This window comes from Platichthys flesus, chromosome 16 (genome assembly GCF_949316205.1).
Source record: "Platichthys flesus chromosome 16, fPlaFle2.1, whole genome shotgun sequence".
NCBI lineage: Eukaryota > Metazoa > Chordata > Actinopteri > Pleuronectiformes > Pleuronectidae > Platichthys > Platichthys flesus.
In genome coordinates this window covers 10,254,272-10,268,425 of record NC_084960.1, presented here as the reverse complement: position 1 = coordinate 10,268,425, position 14,154 = coordinate 10,254,272, and the positions used below count along the sequence as shown (strand labels likewise).

General features: G+C 41.6%; 3 protein-coding genes across 3 annotated transcripts; 1 reads left to right on the top strand and 2 right to left on the bottom strand.

The window, feature by feature from the left end:
• Positions 1-2,302: 2,302 nt before the first annotated feature.
• On the top strand, positions 2,303-5,457 carry LOC133970555 (nuclear factor 7, brain). The gene is made up of 6 exons (XM_062407429.1): positions 2,303-2,695; positions 2,904-2,999; positions 3,082-3,312; positions 3,389-3,411; positions 3,499-3,617; positions 3,711-5,457. The coding sequence occupies exons 1-6, from the start codon at positions 2,303-2,305 to the stop codon at positions 4,247-4,249; spliced, it is 1,401 nt and encodes a 466-aa protein (XP_062263413.1). The 3' UTR covers positions 4,250-5,457.
• A 122-nt stretch (positions 5,458-5,579) lies between these two features.
• Positions 5,580-6,779, bottom strand: LOC133970969 (G-protein coupled receptor 183-like). The gene has a single exon (XM_062408133.1). The coding sequence runs from the start codon at positions 6,549-6,551 to the stop codon at positions 5,580-5,582; it is 972 nt and encodes a 323-aa protein (XP_062264117.1). The 5' UTR covers positions 6,552-6,779.
• A 5,575-nt stretch (positions 6,780-12,354) lies between these two features.
• Positions 12,355-13,341, bottom strand: LOC133970968 (G-protein coupled receptor 183-like). Its single transcript, XM_062408132.1, has one exon. The coding sequence runs from the start codon at positions 13,339-13,341 to the stop codon at positions 12,355-12,357; it is 987 nt and encodes a 328-aa protein (XP_062264116.1).
• Between the last annotated feature and the right edge of the window lie 813 nt (positions 13,342-14,154).

Genomic DNA, 14,154 nt, shown 5'->3' with positions numbered 1-14,154 from the left:
ATGGAATGAGGGAGGCTCTGATCTCACCGCAGACCCTCCAAATTAGTGGACGACCCACTCCACCTCCTTCATTTTAATGCAAGAGAAAATGATAAAATAACCAGGATTTGCAGCCAGATAAGACCACACATGTGCTTGACCTTGTATATTATTAGTTTTGTAGTAGGGGTGCGAGGTGGGGTACACGCTGAACATATCGCAGGGCCCACATAAGACATAAGACTCATACCTGCATTCAATTTAGAGTGTCCAATTATCCTGTCCTGCATGTCTTTGAACTGTGGGAGAAAGCTGGAGAGAACACCCCCACATAAAGGCCAAATCCAAACCAGGATTCAAAACAAAAACTCTATTGCCGTGAGGTGAATAGAACTCAGTAGAGCCCATTCCTCCCCTTCAGTTCCCCTGTGGAATCACGTTTAAATTTACTAGATCCAGATATTTATTTGGATCTGCATCAAATTGCACACAAATGGCACACACTCATAAATATGAGTCCCCTAAACATATCAGGTTTTTCTTCTTTATCAAGATGCACGAATTATTCATTGAGACATCAAGGAAACTGTTGAAAACACCCCATCTATCTATTTATCTATCACCCGATCGTCACCAAAATTGAATGAGTTCTTTCTTGACACAAATTGCATCCGTCCACCAGGTCTTGTGTCTATTTCATTTGCGCATGCCTCTTACAGACAGACAAATAAAGCAACAGATAAACCAACAGACAAACAAGAAACATTCTCCAGCCTAACGACTTAAAGCTGCACATCGCTCTCCCTACTGACTGTTAACCTCTGAGTCAAGAACAAACCTAAAATTTGATCCATCAAAAAAACGTGTAACAATCAAAATAACAACCTGCTTCCACACGGTGAGACTATAATCTGCTCTTTGTTCTTTCATCTATTTTTGGCTGCAACATATTCAATACTTTGCCTTTCACAGAGCTTTTTCCAGAAAAAGAAAAGCATGTTCCTCTGGTTCCTTATTTTGTATGCAAGTAAATATTCAAGATAAACACAGTGACATACAAGTAGTTTGACAAAACACTAAGAGGACTCATGCGCAGGACACACAGGGAAGTTTAAACTATCTATTATTTAAAGTTAGTGTACTATATGACAAATATTCTACAGAACAGTGAATCAAAATGTTCAAGAACATTGTGGATTTAAAGTGTTTTAAGCATGTGATGATCAGAGTAAAGGATTTTTAAATGTATTTTTTTCTGACAATTATAGTTTGTATCAATATTTTCACATATATATTTAATATTATATATATATATATGAACGTATGAATATATTATCACATGTTCATAAAATCCACTATAATGAAATCTTACAGATTATGAGTGAATTTCGAGTTGAAAAAAAATGAAATTAAATGAAAAAACTTAACACATAAAGGGATGGGCTGACAAGACAAGACAGGTTTGTGTTACTCTTAAAATGATCTGTTAAATTTAAAAAGTTAAACTGCAGAATCGCTTTTTAGAATCAGTGTCTTCTACTATGGATCAGTCATTTAACGTAAAACTATAAACTGTAGTCTGGCAATGGTGAATCATTAGTCCATGAGAGTGGTTCCTATAATTATCTAGATTATATTCTTGACCTGAAAAATGAGTTCAGAGTGTACTGTTGAAGGCTATGACGAAATCTGTGGCTGCTCCGAGCTGGTTTATCCTGTTCAGGTGGAACCTCACCTACAAGACGTCAGAAACCACCTGAACACTGCTGGAGGGCAGTGCAGCAATGTCACACTTATACTCACTTCACTGATGCAAGCAATCAGCTGCAGCATTTTGTTTTCACCCAAACACATCCTTTGTTTAAATGGTCAGTGGCCAAACCTGTTGGAATCGATAAACAGCCGGAGGGGTCTGTCAGTGTGTGCAGCCCCGGAGCTGTTGATACGGACGTCAACACTGAAACATTCACATTCATATCCAGCAAGATAGCATTCTGAAACATGCTCCGATTTACTGACCAGTTTTAAGCGCTCAAAAAAAGCTGACCAATGGGGCTTTATTTCCTGTTCCCCTGCTCCGCCACATACAGTGTGTCTCTCTCTGCCACATGATTTAAGTTACTCCCACCGAAGTCATGCACAGGAAAAACCAAGAGCATTTAGTGAAGAACAATAGAGAGGTGGTTGGTGCGCTGTGAGGCTCCCGTGAGGCAAGTTTTGACTAGGTACTCTGTGCTATGCTGGAACAGAGGACTCACTAAGGGCGTCTGCTGCTGTGAACCGTGGATTAACTGTAACTGTACATGACGAGGGGGGGGCGATCATGTCACTGCCGGAGGACGACCTGACGTGCCCCGTGTGCTGCGACATCTTCACGGACCCGGTCCTGCTGTCATGCAGCCACAGCTTCTGCAGGATCTGTCTGAAGCGCTGCTGGGAGACATGCTTACGTGAGTGTCCGGTGTGCAGGAAAAGAGCCACCAAGTCCAATCCCCCCACCAACCTGGCTCTGAAGAACGTCTGCGAGGCTCTACTACAGGCCAGGAGCCTGGCGTCCGCGGCACTGGACGAGGAGACGAACTGTACCCTGCACGGGGAGAGGTTGAAACTGTTCTGTCTGGTCGACCGGCAGGCGATCTGTGTCGTGTGTCAGTCGTCTAAACTTCACAAGACCCACGACTGCTCGCCAATAGAAGAGGCCGTGCTGGATTGCAAGGTAAGGGGAAGAAAAGTAAACTGTGGAGTTTTCTCTGTTTCGTTCAACTGCTCAACTCAATGTTGTTTTGGTTCACCTGAAGTGTTTACTGTAACACCTGCAGGCAGCATGCTGCTCTACAAGTCCGTCCTGATAATCCTGATGCTCCGCGCTGTTAACTTTTAGTGATCAATGCAGGCCTAAGACTTATCTCTGTCTCATTCTGCAGGATGAACTTGCTTTAACCCTCAAACTCTTGCAAGAGAAAGTGGACAGCCTCATAGAAATTCAGCGGACCTCCACGGATATCTCAAAGTACATCAAGGTATAGCTTGTGACGAGAGATGTCCTACACATGTCTCATAAATACAAAAAAAAAAGACATCATTTGAAATAATCTCTCGTAGAATCAGGCGCTAGAAACTCAGAGAGTGATCAGGAGCCATTTCGAGCAGCTGCGTCAGGAGCTCTGTCAGGAGGAGTCGGCCAGATTAGCAGCCGTGAAGCGAGAAGAAGAGGAGAAGATCACGGGGATGAAGGATAAGATCAAGGAACTGTCCGCAGAAGTGCTGTCCCTCACCGAGACCATCTCCGTCATACAGGAGCAGCTGCAGGAAGAGGATATGGTTCTGTTGAAGGTCGGCACACTCTTCTTTCCTGAAGTGTTTTTTTGTTGTGTTTCCAAAAAGTCACACTGTTTAATTTTTTTTCCAGAATTTTAAAGCCACCCAGGACAGGTAGGTGAAAAACAACACGCTTTCTTGCGTTCATGTGTGATAGCTGTGACATTTTCTCAGCGTAATATTTATCTGCTGTTACGACAGAAGCGAAAGCATTGTGCTCGGCTCAGACAACATGTCTGGATTACTGATTGACGTGACCAATCACCTCTGCAACCTCCAGTACAGAGTGTGGGAGAAGATGCTGGACCACATTGATTACAGTAAGTGTATTTAATTCGATCTTCCTCAGTGTAGGAAAGCGTTTAAAGAGCAGAAGTATAATCAGCCGTTGTTGCTCACTTCCTGTGTTTTAGCTCCAGTGACTTTGGACCCAAACACAGCGCACCCCTGCCTCATCCTGTCTGACAGCCTCACTTCCCTCCACTACGCAAAGCAGTCCGCCTGCTGCCCTGACAACCCGGAGCGCTTCCACATTAGCGCTGAGGTGGTAGCCATGACTCCGCTTGGTTCAGGAAGTCACCACTGGGTTGTGGAGACAGGAAGTAATCAGGACTGGCTTCTGGGCGTGGCCTCTCTGTCCGCGCCCCGGAACGCTGAAGTCTCCGCTCGGCCGGAAAATGGCTTCTGGACTTTGTGCTTCCGGGACGGAGGGTTCAGGGCGATGACTTCCCCTCCCACCCAGCTGACACTCTCAAGAACGCCGGAACAAATCAAAGTGCAACTGGATTACGACAAAGGGACAGTGTCTTTTCTGGACCCTGCTGACAACACAGTCATTTGTGTATTTACCCACACGTTCACCGAAACTTTACTTCCATATTTCTACACACAGAGCAGTCATCCACTTAAAATAATGCCAGAGAAGGTACTTGTCACAATGTTGCGTCAATAACAGACTGAATGAATAACTTGTTGTGTAAAAAAAACACAACCTCAGGCCAGAGATGAAATGGTTTGGTGGTCATGGTAATGTCTTTCACGGACAACAAGGAAAATATTCTTTATCGGAATCATTTAGCTGCTTCCAAATCTTTGGCTCTAGTCAGCCCAGTTTGACATTTTGGGAAAGAGCTAGCTAGGCTCTTCCGAGGGTCCGCCCTACATCACCTCTGAAACGCCCTCATTAACACATTATAATTAGTTTTTTAAATAATATTATGCACTTTTTAATAGCAGATTTCTAAAGTTATGTACATTCATAAAAGAGTATCGCAAAAAGACAAAAAAAAATGACAGTTAAGGTAGAAGAAAAGAAAAAAAGGGAAAATTATAGACATGTATATTACAATACAAGGGTACAAAAAAAGAAGTGCAAAATCCACTGTTCAGCAGGGGTAAAGGGGTTGGGGCATGTAACTTCCCTGAACCACCAAGCCTTGCAACCTGCCGTGCAGTCAACGCTCCTGTAACATGAAAAACTGCTTTATAGATGCTGTGCGGGGTATTTTCTTACCTTTGGAGAGATCTGTGTTTGCCCAGTTTCCAGTCTTCATGCTAAGCTAACATAAACTTCACCTACACTGTAGCTATGATGTTGAGGTTTTTATATTTTTCATAATCCATATTAAGTTGGAATGGGATAGAGGATAGTTTTCTAGCCTGGAATCATATCATGCATGAAACACAAATGTAAACCTGTAATACATGCCTTACCAAAGTATAACTTTCAAACTTATCCTATAACTCAAGTCTTAACCCTCAGAAACCTGTCCCTACACACATGTGGGGACCTCAACCTTCAGAGTCCCCATGGATCAGTGTGCATTCAGGTTCAAGTCCCCACAAGGACATACAAATTAACACGCACATACATCATTTTTGTAGTTGAATGTTTGGTTTTCCAGTTAAATTCCAACTCCATGAAGAAGCAGGTCACTTGTGAAAATGTGTTTTATTCTGGGGGGAATTAATATGATACAGTTTATTAGTCTGTTTTGTACACATGGTGGCGCCAAAGCCAAGCAAGAATTTTTGAAGGATTTCATTACATTTGAGAGAGCAGCTTTGAAACCTGCATAGTTATTGTAATAAGAGAAAATAATTTTGAAGACCAAACAAATGTATTATACATGAAATAAAAAAAACCTTGTTTCATCATAATTCCAGGATATTTGTTTCTAATAAAACCACTACCCTGAATAAAAACACATTCAGTTAAACGTCATCATAGAAATATAGCTAAATGTAATCAATACAATCTGTGTTTATTATTGTAACAGATCTCAAGAACTTAGATTTTGCTCAGGTGTGATCTTGTTATTCGCTGCAGGGACCCGGGAGCAACACTTCTTAACGCAGGCGTCAGAGAGGAAAGGGACCTTCTCCAGACGACCCAGGTAAACAAGCGGCTGGATGGTGCTGCTGATGTTGAGGAAGGCGAAGCCCACGGGCTGCACGTAGCAGCGGAACACATCAGGGGAGTAGTAGTCTTCGAAGGGGAACAGGGCCACAGGGGGCAGGTAGTTAAACACAATAATACAGAGGATGGACAGCACCATCTTGAACGCTTTCCTCTTCATTGGGTGCATCTCATCTTTTCCTGCACTGCGGGATCTTTTAAGAGCCCACAGGATGCTCACGTTACACATAACCATCCAGGTAAATGTTGCCAGGATCTCACCCGTGAATACCTTCTCGAAGTTAGGGAGGCCTCCCACAGTCTTAGCAGCCGAATAGGCAAAGGTGAGGCAGAGCACCAGGACCGAGAGGCTCAACCTGTACTTGATGTGCCTGAGCTGCCCAAACTGAATCGGCAGGAGCACGGCCACAAAGCGATCCAGGCAGATGCAGGACAGAAACAAGGGGCCGCTGGTGTCTTTCACACCGTAGGAGAACTTGAGAGCGGACCACATCCCCTTGCTATGCCAGTGGTAAAGGTTAAGGAAGTGTAGGGGGGGCATGGTGCTGAAGTAGAAATCCATGAAGGCCAGGCAGCCGAGGAACATGTCCGACGTGGAGGGTTCTTTGCGATTGCGGATGAGGACTGCAAGGACAAGAAGGTTGGCAGGGATCCCTATGAAGAAATTGATGCACTGAAGGGTCAGGTCAAAGAGGATGCCCTCCACCTGACCCTCGCACCCATCGAACACACTGAAGGGTTTCACTGTGGCATTGATGTCAGCGGTGGTATTGAGTTGAGGGAAGTGTGTCGGGGCAGAGGTCACGTTGAGAGACGAGGACACATTGCTCTCCATGTTACTTCAACTGTGCAAACCAGGACTCTGATGGGAGAACAACAAGAAGTGTGAAAGGTTTTAGTAAATCATGCCCCTGCGCCAGCAACAGCTGGTGACATTATGCTTTTCTTGGTGTCTGTCTGTACATCCCCATTCTTGTGAACATGCTATCTAAAGAATACTTTGAGGGAAATGCTTCAAATTTCGTGCTAATGTTCACTTAAAAAATGAAGTTATTCGATCTTGGTAGCATAGGTCAAGCTTCTTGTGAATGTGATATATCAGGAACACCCAAAACAAATATTCACTTAGACTCACAGATTAACTGAATTGAATTTAGTAGTCAAAGTCAAGGTGGCCTCACAAAATATGTTTCTGGTGTCTTCATCATGATATCTCCAGTCAAGTATGAACTGCTCAAATTTAAATTTGACCAGTTCACACTTATACTAAAATGTGAACTGATAAGTTTGATTATCTCATCCAGCCTCAGTCATCTCAAAAAGACTGTTATTCATTATAATCACTGTTTTGATCGGGTGAATTCCTGGAAGAGTTGAACTAGTTAAAGTGAGATATTTCCCCGAGAGAACAGACGTGTTACAAACAGCGTCAGGGCTTCTCCTCAGGCTGTTATCATGTTATTGTGTCTGTGTGTGGACTCTCCTCTGGGAACCACGACTCCCTGCATATTGAGAGACATGTAACTAACTTAAGGGAATCATGATAAAAGCTCCACCCTTTCACAGCAGAATATAAAGGGCAGCTCATCCCAAATTAAAATGGCAAAGTTCATCTTCTGCACATAGACAAGACTTCTGTTTGTGAGGGCAACGGAAATTTGGTGATTTCCTGGAGCTCTTAAAAGCCTGCATCTGACATTTAGATATACCTAAAACTAATCTCTGAGCAGAAAAAGGATGATAACCTGGAAAATAAATCCAATAGAGGCTGGATTGATGGAATAATGACTGGAGTCAGACATCAGGCAAACCTGCTGGTGTCCTGGGCTTTGAAGTCTGTGTCTTTGGTTCTTACCACGAATGAAAGATCTTTTTTAAAAATCTTTTGCAGTTTTTTCTCCGAATGTCAAGTTCTGTTCCAAGCTCTGGGACTATTCACAGCCGCTCTGAGTCAGGCTGATTTAAACGACCCATTTGAAAATGTGAGAGTGCTCGCATGCGGTGGACCTGAGCCGCCTCCAGTGGAGGGACTGTTGAAGCCAGAGGCTGTGATCGTTCCTTGTACAACCATCAAGGGGCCTATTCTGGTTAAATGTGGACCTTTGTTCCCTGCGCTCCCTCTGTGGTGTTTCTCATCTACCTCTGCTGTCGGCTCCACCTCAGGCCACACACACACTCATGCACACACGCACACACCCCTGTGGGACTTATCATCTTTGACAAAGATGCTTCTCCCTGGAGATGGAGACTTAATCAATGTTCTTCAGACATATATTGAAATCTAGATAGAAGTAACAGAACACTACAAACTTGTTTTGGAACATTTAATTAGGTGCTAAATACTAAATAAACACATTTTACCGATTTAATTTAAACACCTTTTGAGTTTCTAGTCTGAAAAAATATTTGTTTCAATCTATTTGTTAGTTTTTGTTAAATTCATATTTTCCTAATTAATACTGAAGTTGGAACATATTTTTAGTAAATTATCAATTGATGGATCGCAGTGATTATATATATATATATATATATATATATATATAAATACATATCATCTTGTTTCCCTTTATTTGTGGCACTACATTTTTCATGAAGCTAATTGATTTAGAGTTTTGATTAATTGTATTTGTATTTTACATGTTTTGAATCTTTTAGCTGTTCAATGATCAGCAAAATCATTTGATATTCCTATCTTTGTGGTTTTTGTAATACAGGTTACATTACAATATAGATGTTTTAATGCAGGCTTTTTATATGCAACTATTTTAGAGCTAAAATGAATACAATACTTCCAATCTGTTGATTTCTCATTGAATCTACCATTCACCATTTTCACTTTAGTCAATTGTAAAGGTGTCTATCTTAGATTTGAAGTGCCTTGAGATAATGCATGTTGCCATTTGGCGTAATACAACTACAATTTCATTGAACTGAATACGACCCAAGCAATGCCAATTAAATTGAAATGAGCGACTGACATGAAAAAAACAATTTACAATAGACTTATTAACCTGTGGAGCTTTGTAAAAACAATAAAACATGTTGGTTTTACTCACCTGTGTGGGAATATTTGTTGTCCGTGCGACACAGCGTCTTAAAAACACTAGTGGGTATTTCAGTGGTTCATTTATAACTTACATGGAGTGACGAGGATTTGACGTTGACCAGGGGGGGGAGGATCTCCTGGATTTTCTGATGCCATGGGAATAACGGGTCTCCCAGTTGAAGGCTGCTTGTCGAGATGCTCAGCAGCATTAAATAAAAAGGATGTGGACGATTTAGTATTGAACTGTATCTCCTGGGTTTTCTTTTTTAAGTGGATTCAGGGGGCCATTGTGGGATCTATCTGGTGATGCTGTGGGTTTATGTGTGTCATTCTTATTCAGCCCTTCATTCCCATCTCCTGCTTACTGGAGAGGCTGAGCCCAGGTACACTGTAGAACAGCATCCATGAGTAATTTTCCCTGTTCTCTTGTTTTCTTTGTTTTATAAAATGTTTCAATTGCTGTGTTGCAAAATAAAAGCCCCTTTGCTCTGTCTCACTCATGCATGTGAAGGAAATCACAGTGGGGAATCCCTCTGAAGTTTACATCACTTAACAACTGCAGGTGGGAAGAGGTGTGTGAGTGTGCGGAGCCTGTGTGGTGTCAGGGTGTGTGTTGGGATGGATTGTTTCACAGCGGTGGTTCGTTGAGCTTCTGCTCGGGCGAGTCAAACTGAATGTTCTGTTCCCATCTGAGATCAGAGACAAAACCCACATCGATCTGTTGCCTTTTTGATGTGTAAATCACCAGAGAGAGAGAGAGAGAGAGAGAGAGAGAGAGAGAGAGAGAGAGAGAGAGACTCAAAGCGCAGGATGCTATAATGTGGTTGCTCTATCTCTTTGTAGTGCAGGGGGCAGTAGTGGTCTTCTCTTCATGTTCATGTGTTTTACGAGGACAGCAGGGTCTCACTTGAAGGACTTTCAGACTTGGCATGATATTTACTCTTTATGAAATTCCCCAGGAGTTTCAGAGATCTGTCAGGTTTTCTCTCACCTCCTTCTAACCAGATAAAACTTCTCACAATTTCACACTTGTATATTGATTTAAATACATTAAAAGTTCTCCTATCCAATCAGGTGCTGAGCTTTGGATAATCCTTGTCTCTATGTAGCAGCTGCAGCTCTTTTCTCTTATTCTCCAGGTTTCTCTCTTTCTTTAGAGACCTGCCTAGTGGGTTTATATCCACCTTTTTATTTTTTTATTAACAAATTAAAATATAAATTTGACAAAGGCCTGTCTGCGCTGCCATGGCAAGTGCTGGAATATACATCTAACACAGTTCAAACATATTTATCCAGGGGAGAATGTGTTTATGAAGAATCAAATGAATGAGACAAAATGCACAAAACGGTCAATATAACAGCATTAGAATTAAAGCAAGAACGATCTGTTCATAGAAAAAAGCACAAGGAAACTGGACATATTCTGGGCTGCTTCAATGGTTCTGATAATTGTAGCAGAGTTGAGTCACGTCTTACATAAACACATAGTGCTTTGTCTCCCCCTTTCTCTTATTCCCTGTCTCAGATGTTCTAATGTTAGAGCAGGAGGCAGCTTCCTCAGTGGTCACCAACCCGTCGATCGCGATCTACTGGTCGATCTCCCATCTCACTGTCGTCCCCCCAAATTTAAACGCTGGAGTGCTTTTACTCTGACACGGGTTCGGAAAGTGTTGTAAATACATTTGTGTCCAACAGATACACCTTGTGGTTCACAGCAGAATAAACAGAGAAAATTATCTTACCTGAGTTTTAATGTTTATCTGATGAATTTATGTCACATTTTATTTTTGAAATATTTGCAGGAGTGGAAGGGAATTCTTTTATACCATTATTCTATTATTATATTCATAATAAATGTTTTTCTTTCACAAAGGTTTGTTTCATTAATGTTGCATACGTGAATTTTTCCAACCTCTACACTCTGAAGAACTCCATAACCTTCACTGTTCATAATCTAATCTTTAATAGTAAATATTGAGATTTCTAATTGAACTAGATCTAAATAAGACTGATCTTTACATTTGATTGTTGGTCACTGTTACCAGGGTGGTGCCCCGTCGTTTCTATATTATAGTTACAAATTGTATTATTCGTAATTGATAATTGTACTGTTTTTCATTAATAATTTCGTTATTCTTATTGATAACTTAATCGTTTTAATTAATAATTGTATACATTTAATAAAAATAATTTTATTATTTTAATAATAATATTTTAGGATTATTAAGAATTAGCCAACATCAAGTCTACCTATTATTGCTCAACAGTTAAGAGGTGAGACAAAGAGAGAATGGGAGAGAGAAAGAGGGAAAAATATGGTAGTTATTTATCCAAATCATTTTGCTGCTTCCAAAGCTTTGGCTCTAGTCAACCCAGTTTGACATTTTGGGGAAGAGCTAGCCAGGCTCTTCCAAGGGTCAGCCCTACGTCACCTCTGAAACACCCCCATTAACACATTATATTTAGCTGTTTAAATAATACGAAGCACTCTTTAATAGCAGATTTCCAAAGTTATCTGCATAGATAAAAGAGTATCGCAAAAACACATGAAAGTATTTTCTTACCATCGGAGAGATCTGTGTTCGCTCAGTTTCCAGTCTTCATGCTAAGCTAACATAAACTTCACCTACATACTGTAGCTATGAGGGTGAGGTATTGATATTCTGCATATCCTATATTAAGTTGGACTTGGATAGAGGAGAGTTTCCTAGCCTGTCCAGGTTCATGCACCATAATAAATGGAATCATATCATGCATGAAACACACATGTAAACCTATAATACATGCCTTACCAAAGTATAACTTTCAAACTCACCCTAAAACTCAAGCCTTAAGCCTCAGAAACCTGCCCCTACACACGTGGGGACCTCAACCTTCAGAGTCCCCATGGGTCCGTGTGCATTCAGGTTCAAGTCCCCACCAGGATATAAAAACTAACAAACACACAAGCACATACCTCATTTGTGTAGTTGCATGTTTGGTATTCCAGTTAAACTCTAACTTCATGAAGAAGCAGGTCACTGGTGAAAATCTGTTTTATTCTGGAGGGATTTAATATGGTAAAGTTTATTAGTCTGTTTTGTACACATGGTGGCGCCAAAGCCAAGCAAGTATTTTTGAAGGATTTCCGTTCAGTTGAGAGAGCAGCTTTGAAACCTGCATAGTTATTGTCATAAGAGAAAATAATTTTGAAGAACAAAATAAATGTATAATACATGACGTTTTTTTTCCTTGTTTCATATATATGGATATTTGTTTCTAATAAAAACACTACCCTGAATAAAAACACATTCAGTTAAATGTCATCATAGAAATATAGAGAAATGTAATCAATACAATCTCTGTGTTTATTATTGTAACAGATCTTTGTTATGTTAAGTTATTGTAATAAGAGAAAATAATTTTGAAGTACAAAATAAATTTATGGCATGACAAATGAAAAAAGTATATACTTGTTTTATCATAATTCCAGCATATTTTAAAACATTTTTAAATACTTTATTTTCTTATAAAACCACTGCCCTGCATGAAAACACATTCAGTTAAACGTCATCATAGAAGTATAGAGAAATTAAATCAATGACAGTGTTTATTATTGTAACAGATCTCTAGAATTTAGATTTTGCTCAGGTGTGATCTTGTTATTCGCTGCAGGGATCCGGGAGCAACACTTCTTAACGCAGGCGTCAGAGAGGAAAGGGACCTTCTCCAGACGACCAAGGTAAACAAGCGGCTGGATGGTGCTGCTGATGTTGAGGAAGGCGAAGCCCACGGGCTGCACGTAGCAGCGGAACACATCAGGGGAGTAGTAGTCTTCGAAGGGGAACAGGGCCACAGGGGGCAGGTAGTTAAACACAATAATACAGAGGATGGACAGCACCATCTTGAACGCTTTCCTGTTCATTGGGTGCATCTCATCTTTTCCTGCACTGCGGGATCTTTTCAGAGCCCACAGGATGCTCACGTTACACATAACCATCCAGGTAAATGTTGCCAGGATCTCACCCGTGAATACCTTCTCGAAGTTAGGGAGGCCTCCCACAGTCTTAGCAGCCGAATAGGCAAAGGTGAGGCAGAGCACCAGGACCGAGAGGCTCAACCTGTACTTGATGTGCCTGAGCTGCCCAAACTGAATCGGCAGGAGCACGGCCACAAAGCGATCCAGGCAGATGCAGGACAGAAACAAGGGGCCGCTGGTGTCTTTCACACCGTAGGAGAACTTGAGCGCGGACCACATCCCCTTGCTATGCCAGTGGTAAAGGTTAAGGAAGTGTAGGGGGGGCATGGTGCTGAAGTAGAAATCCATGAAGGCCAGGCAGCCAAGGAACATGTCCGACGTGGAGGGTTCTTTGCGATTGCGGATGAGGACTGCAAGGGCAAGAAGGTTGGCAGGGATCCCTATGAAGAAATTGATGCACTGAAGGGTCAGGTCAAAGAGGATGCCCTCCACCTGACCCTCGCACCCATCGAACACACTGAAGGGTTTCACTGTGGCATTGATGTCAGCGGTGGTATTGAGTTGAGGGAAGTGTGTCGGGGCAGAGGTCACGTTGAGAGACGAGGACACATTGCTCTCCATGTTACTTCAACTGTGCACACCAGGACTCTGATGGGAGAACAACAAGAAGTGTGAAAGGTTTTAGTAAATCATGCCCCTGACTAGCAACAGCTGGAGACATTATGCTTTTCTTGCTGTCTGTCTGTACGTCCCCATTCTTGAGAACATGATATCTAAAGAACTTTCGTGCTAATGTTCACTTGGGCTAAAAAACTGAGTGATTCGATCCTGGTAGCGTAGGTCAAGCTTCTTGTGAATGTGATATATCAGGAACACCCAAAACAAATATTAACTTAGACTCACAGATTAACTGAATTGAATTTGTAACTCAAAGTGAAGGTAGCCTCACAAAACATGTTTTTGGCGTCTTCAACATGATATCTCAAGTCTGCCTTTTGGAAATTTAAGTTTGACCAGTTCACACTAATACTCAAATGTGAACTGATAATTTGATCCAGCCTCAGTCATCTCAAAAAGACTGTTATTCATTATAATCACTGTTTTGATCTAATGGGAGGTGAATTCCCGGAAGAGTTGAACTTGTTAAAGTGAAATATTTCCCCGAGAGAACAGACGTGTTACAAACAGCGTCAGGGCTTCTCCTCAGGCTGTTATCATGTTATTGTGTCTGTGTGTGGACTCTCCTCTGGGAACCACGACTCCCTGCATATTGAGGGACATGTAACTAACTTAAGGGAATCATGATAAAAGCTCCACCCTTTCACAGCAGAATATAAAGGGCAGCTCATCCCGAATTAAAATGGCAAAGTTCATTTTCTGCACATAGACAAGACTTCTGTTTGTAAGGGCAGTGGAAAAAGCCTTCATCTGACA

Excerpts from the sequence above, each read along its gene's own strand:
- LOC133970555 (XM_062407429.1), top strand. The coding sequence starts at position 2,303 with ATGTCACTGCCGGAGGACGACCTGACGTGCCCCGTGTGCTGCGACATC. Across the intron at positions 2,696-2,903 it reads AGGCCGTGCTGGATTGCAAG|GATGAACTTGCTTTAACCCT; the intron begins GTAAGGGGAAGA and ends CTCATTCTGCAG. Across the intron at positions 3,313-3,388 it reads AGGATATGGTTCTGTTGAAG|AATTTTAAAGCCACCCAGGA; the intron begins GTCGGCACACTC and ends TTTTTTTTCCAG.
- LOC133970969 (XM_062408133.1), bottom strand. The coding sequence starts at position 6,551 with ATGGAGAGCAATGTGTCCTCGTCTCTCAACGTGACCTCTGCCCCGACA.
- LOC133970968 (XM_062408132.1), bottom strand. The coding sequence starts at position 13,341 with ATGGAGAGCAATGTGTCCTCGTCTCTCAACGTGACCTCTGCCCCGACA.